Raw genomic sequence first — 6,000 nt, forward strand, 5'->3', positions numbered from 1 at the left:
CCATGGAAAAACCTCCTGAGGTAGTCCGCTGTGGATTTGGAGGTTTTTCCAGGATCATTATCCATTTTTCAGCCTCTGATTTATGACACACTGATGTCTACTTCAAGGATCTGCTGGCCTTTAATTTAATGCATTCTTGCCTCTAATGGTGGAATATTTCTTTTGCCGCTGGCTGCTACACAAGCCCAAAGCATCATGGGTTTAAACAGTTGGAGAGGTCTTCTCTTCATGAAACTATGCACACAACACTGAGGCTTAAAAGTTCTGTTTTACCTTCAATCAGTTTAGTTTCATTTATATAGAACAACAGTTCCTGCAGGAGCTTTATATGTTAAGGTAAAGACCCCACAATCATGCAGAGAAAAACCCAACAATCAAATGACCCTCTATGAGCAAGCACTTGGCAACAGCAGGAAGGAAAAACTCCCTTTTAACAGGAAGAAACCTCTGTCTGTTTTCCACTGTGAGGATGATTTGACTCTAATCATTTAAACTGATAGAACAGTTAAGAGTCTTTTTTACCCCTTAACCTCTGCCACTGACATTGCACAAATTTAGTCTGTGATTAAGCGGAAAAGTGAACCAGTGACCACTGAAACTGGTTTGTTATTGAGGTTGTGTAACACTTGGTTTGACTATTTACAAACTGAAAAGCAGGAAGGCCTAAATTAGGGGTGTCAAATATAAGGCCTGGGGGCCAGAATCGCTCCCACAAAGACTCCAATCCGGTCTGCCATATAAGAAAGAGGACATAACTGTTTGGACTTTCAACCGTATCTTAAATGTTTCACAGGTTTTTCTGCTGATCATACTACACCAGTGCAGTGGATAAAGAGAAGAAAAGTTCCTTCTTTTCACCGTCTACTATAGAAGCCCATGAATCAACAAACAATGTATGTTTTATAACTGCAGGTCCGTGTGAGCAGTGAACTACCAGAATTTTATTTTTCATGCACCTCTTTGTTTCACATTAACATATCTCAGGGATTAAATGTGCAGTTAAACATCTTTATTCTGACACAGAGTGCAGTTTCACTCAACTGGCCCACTAAAGATCAAAGTGGGCTGTATATGTGTGTATCTATACATCTCTAGCCTAAATAAATAACCACCATTACAGATTTCATCAGGTCCAAAGTTCACAGCAGAAATAAATCGAGCTTGTTGGGTAATGTCATGCTGAAAGATATCAAAAACTTGTATTTTTAAAGTCAAACCAGGACAAAACTTTATTGGAATCTACGACTGAAAGTGGATCTATTCTGAAACCGTTCTCAAAGCTTTCATTCACAGTTTGTCCTCAGTCTCTTTTGGCTCCGTCTGAAGTGTAAAAAGTTACAATTTATTTATTTAAACCTTTTAAAGTTAAGGAAATAATTCAAATATTGACCCGCTGACCCTGTGACCTGTATTCACAGATCTGGTTTGAGAATTGTATTAAAAACCATAAAATTCTTACCAATCGGGGACTTTATGCCAGTCTGTGAAGATGCCTCCTGTGCTCTGAGCGCCGCACTCGATCAGGTGACCCGCAAGACTGAAACACAGAAAACAGCGATTATATATCAAAATGATCTTCAGAGATGGTTTAAACAGTATTTTCATCTGAAGCAAATATAATAAAAAAAATTATAATTTCTCCATCTTCTAATTGTGTTCTAATGTTTGCTCGAAATAGAACATTTAATCTACAAATTTACTTTTTTATATTTAAATATTCACATTATTTTTTAAAGTTATTTTTGTTTTAAAGCTTTGCATTTAAATTGAATTTATTTATAGGTTTTGAAACATTATTTTACATTTTTGTATTTTTTTTTTTAGTATTTTTTGGAACAAGTGTAACTTTCTTTTTACTTTTAAAAATATTTTACGGCCTTTTAAAATATCATTTATCTTTTTCAATTTTTTTAAATTTGATTTTCACTTTTTAAAAATATTGTTTGGACTTCCTTAAATAATATTATTATATTTTAATATTAGTTGAAAATAATAAAATATAACTGTATTAACTGCATTATAAAAAAAAAAATGACATTATTTTAATTTTATTTATTTGCAAAAGTTTAAATGTAATTCATTCAGCTTCACTGTTAGAGGCTTTTAACAGTTTGTGGTCTTAATTAAATTTTTGTTTTATTGCAACTTTTTTGTATTTTATTTGTTAACTATTAATTTAATTCAAAGTTTTAACTACAGTTTTTGACCCACATCTAACATAATGTCACAATTAGTGGTGTGTGTCTGTCTGTGCGTGTCTAACTGCGTGTGTGTGTCTGAATTTCTTTGTATGTGTGTCTGTCTGTGTGACAGTCACCCTGTCACACGTACCGATGTGGGTGCACATGTGTTTCTTTGTGTCTGCGCTTGTCTGTGTGTGTGTCTATGTGTGCACGTGTGTGTGTGTGTGTGTGTGTGTGTGTGTGTGTGTGTGCGTGTGTGTACCTTCCGGCTGCCAGCAGGTCGTAGTCGTTTCTCTCCCATCCAAACTGCAGCAGATAAGAAACACAGACAGACATCACGTCTCTGACGTCGACTCAAAGCAAACACACGGACAGATTGTTGGAAGATGATAAATAAATGTGTTTGAATCGAGTCTGCCTCAAGTGGCCACTAAAGGAACAGCAGCTGTTTGCAAGTCTGCATGTTCGTGACCCTCGCCGTGGCTCTCAGGATGTCCCAGAGAAAAAACCCAACTGCAGCAGGATGACAAAATGTCATCCCCTTTGCAGAAATGCTGGAAAAATGCTGATAAACGTTAAAAACGGAAAGCTTACGGCGTGCATGAGCGGCCCCAGGGCCACGGCGCTGTCCACGCAACGTCCCGTCACCACGATGTCCGCTCCAAGGTCCAGGCAGCGGCGGATAGGGACAGCCCTGTAAACGGAGACACGGCAGAGGTTTTGTTTTGGCTGTAGCTGAAATCTGTAACACGAAGCAGCGCATCTGTACCCAAGGTAGGCGTTCATGCTGTGCAGCGTTTTAGGCAGCTGCTGTCTGCCACTGCCATCCGCCATCTTTACGTCAGACAGGCTGCTCCTCTGAGAGAAGAGAAGAAGAAAGGACAGGATTAAATGTCTAATCAATCACACTAAATAGGGAGCGTTGATGTCAGAGGCAGCGCCTTACGTGAGGCATGAGGTCATCACCGGTCACCACGGCGACCTTGAGTTCGAGACCGGCCTTCTTGGTTACTTCCTGTATGGCTTCTGCGCAGGCCAGAGGGTTCACGCCGCCCGCATTACTGACCACGCGGATACCTGACAGGAGGAGAGGCTGTTCATCACGAGATCAACTGCTGCTATGGAAACACACTTCCCGCTGCGCTGTTTACTCACCTTTCCTGTGGATGTCGTTGATGAAGGGAGCCAGAGCAACCTGGACGAAGTCTGGAGTGTAACCGAGGTTCTGCAGAGGAAGCAAGAGTCAGCTGTTAATGCAGAGGAGAGAGAGGTGCTGCAGCGCTGCCCCCTGCAGGCAGAGAGCTCCAACTGCAGCCAGAAAACCCTCCTACAAACACTGTTTCTCCTCTTAGAGACACTTCATCTTATCAGTATAACACAGAGTGACATTAATGAGGGTTGTCTCTGTTTGATAAAGAGTTCACCCTAATTAGCATTTAAAAACTAAGTACATCATTTTACAATAAATCGGTAAACCACACACGTTTTGTTTGGACTCCATAGATAATTTACCGACTGTGTGTCAGTGGCTGTTTTCACAAAAATTTCACAAAAGATTCACAAAAATTAAGTGTGAAATTTAAGATACAAAAAACTAAATTTAAAAAAAAGAATTACAAAAACATCTACCTTGAAGTTTTTAACGCAAGCAGCTGCCTAAATATTTTAATATATTTTAGTATTGTGTGTATACATTTGTAAAGATGTTCATTTAAGTTCTTGTCTTTTCTTTCAATTTCTCTGCATCTCTGCAGGTGGTAAAAACAGTCTATGGTTATGGAAACGCAGGAACTCACAGGCATCTTGGTTTTGGCAGCGGTGAGCAGAGACATGGTGATCTCACTGAGGTAGTCAAACACCAGGAAGTCCAGCTTCCCACTGTAGATCAGCTGAGGGACTGAAAGCACAGGAGAAGAGGCTCAGCAGCAAAGCACGGACACTTCGTTGACAGCTACATCGACTGAAACAGCTCACTCTGCGGCTCCTCGTAAACCCTCCGAAACCAGCTGATGTTTCTGTTTTTTAAGGTAAACATTACATATTCAATTTCCTGCTGTGGTGATTTTTTTATATGCACAACAGTTTAAGGTAGGAATGTCTTAATTTAGATAAAACAAAACCTTCCAAATCATCTTCCTGTTCCTTAAACCTGCACCTCTGCTGCCCCTACATTCAGTAAAGATTTAAAACAACAATAAAGAGGCGATATAAATAAAAAACAACCCAAAATAAGAAAATAAATGTATAAAATTATAAAGTTGGGAAGCCAGGCAGGGTGACAACAATACCCCATCAGTCTTTTATGACTGAGGGGTAATTAAAAGTGTAAAACTATAGTATAAAGTGTAGCATAAACGTACATACTCTGTACATAAAATGGTCAGGGAAAGATTTTAAATGTGCTTAATTATTACATTTTACTTACATGACAACAAAAAAAAGCCAAATAAAGGCATCCACCATCTACGTAAAAACAACAGCAGTAACAACAATAATAATAACAATAATAATAATAATAACGTTTTACCCTTCTTTAGCTACATCTACACGCCGTTATCGTGACGGTTGGTCACGTGACGGCCTACCTGCAGTGGCCGTGTCCCCCCAGAACCCGGAGGCACAGCCGATCCGTACCGGCTCCCTGTGGCTGGAACTCGCGTATCCCCGGGTTCCCGGTCTGTTTCGGTGCTCCGGGCTGGATGACAGCGCAGCTGAGGAGCGCAGGCGCAAAAAGTTTCCACTAACAGTCAAACCGGAGCTCCCTTTTGCGCCTCTGCCGCAAGAGAGCCGCCTGAAGGGTGTAGGCGCGGCTCGGAGTAACTGCGGAAAGTTGGACATCGTAAAAAAAAATAATTTATGGAGCTAAAGTGCGAGAAAACTGAGAGAAATCCACTCCGACAAGTTCAAGGTGCACCGGTACGACTATGAAAACAGTCCGATGGGAAACGCAACACAGTTGTTCCGCTCACTCCGGATGATTTCCTGTTTATTTCGGATGCAAGAAAAGGAAAAGCTTCACTGCAACTCGGGCAGGAAAAAAAACACAACTTAAATTTACAATAATAGACAATAACGAACCTCTATGAAAGAGAATATAATATATATAAAAAATATATTTTAAAAAACAGAAATTTCAGCTATAGCAGTATTTTTATTTAAATACACAAAAAATGACTGAAAATATATAAACTGTGAAACAGTGTCAATATATTATATTTTATATTTTGAATGTATTACAAAATGTTTCATAACTTATACATTTCAATTAATATCACTTGATACATGCAAGTGTCATTAATGAAACATTATATGACAGACCATTTTTTTATTATTATTTATTAAATTTCGGTAGTATATGTTTATGCTAACTCAATCAAAGTCAAGTTTAAAAAAATGTTATGTAGCAATGCTTGATATTTAATGAGATGCAATTTGAGTACATTTCAGTCAAATAAGAAATAAAAGTTTTATTTAGGTTTCTATAGCAGCATCTGCCCTTTGTTAAATATTTCTCAGGGTGGTGTGACTTTGACATTCGATGCAACAGAGTTTAGAGAAGGTGTCATGTAACATCGGTCTAAGTTGGAGATTTTGAACCTCATTTAAGCTTTTAAAAACTCAGCCCTTCTGGGATTCCCAAGCCAACAGAGATACATAATGAATCTGCCCAGCAGGTGTCCTCCCTGTTCTCCATCCATCCTCTTCCACTTATCCTTATTAGGGTCTGGAGCCTATTCCAGCTGTTTTAGGGCGAGAGGCAGGGTACACCCTGGACAGGTCACCAGTCTGTCACAGGGCTAACATATGGACACAGACA

General features: G+C 39.3%; 1 protein-coding gene across 3 annotated transcripts in view; it reads right to left on the reverse strand.

The window, feature by feature from the left end:
• Positions 1–5,346, reverse strand: part of lratb.1 (lecithin retinol acyltransferase b, tandem duplicate 1) — a 44,979-nt gene extending 39,633 nt beyond the window's left edge. Inside the window, exons 1-8 of one of the 3 annotated variants that reach the window (XR_004199931.2) lie at positions 4,769–5,345; positions 3,980–4,080; positions 3,339–3,408; positions 3,130–3,260; positions 2,953–3,041; positions 2,778–2,877; positions 2,446–2,489; positions 1,460–1,537 (exon numbers count right to left, since the gene is read on the reverse strand). Coding sequence is in view for 2 of the 3 variants with exons in the window: in XM_031747903.2 (XP_031603763.1) it covers positions 1,460–1,537; positions 2,446–2,489; positions 2,778–2,877; positions 2,953–3,041; positions 3,130–3,260; positions 3,339–3,408; positions 3,980–4,080; positions 4,769–5,021 (866 nt within the window). In the remaining variant the exon portion in view is untranslated. Of the gene's footprint in view, positions 1–1,459; positions 1,538–2,445; positions 2,490–2,777; positions 2,878–2,952; positions 3,042–3,129; positions 3,261–3,338; positions 3,409–3,979; positions 4,081–4,768 lie in introns of all 3 variants that reach the window. The other 2 variants (XM_031747903.2, XM_039605311.1) reach the window with 2 other exon arrangements.
• Between the last annotated feature and the right edge of the window lie 654 nt (positions 5,347–6,000).

Source organism: Oreochromis aureus, linkage group 3 (genome assembly GCF_013358895.1).
Source record: "Oreochromis aureus strain Israel breed Guangdong linkage group 3, ZZ_aureus, whole genome shotgun sequence".
NCBI lineage: Eukaryota > Metazoa > Chordata > Actinopteri > Cichliformes > Cichlidae > Oreochromis > Oreochromis aureus.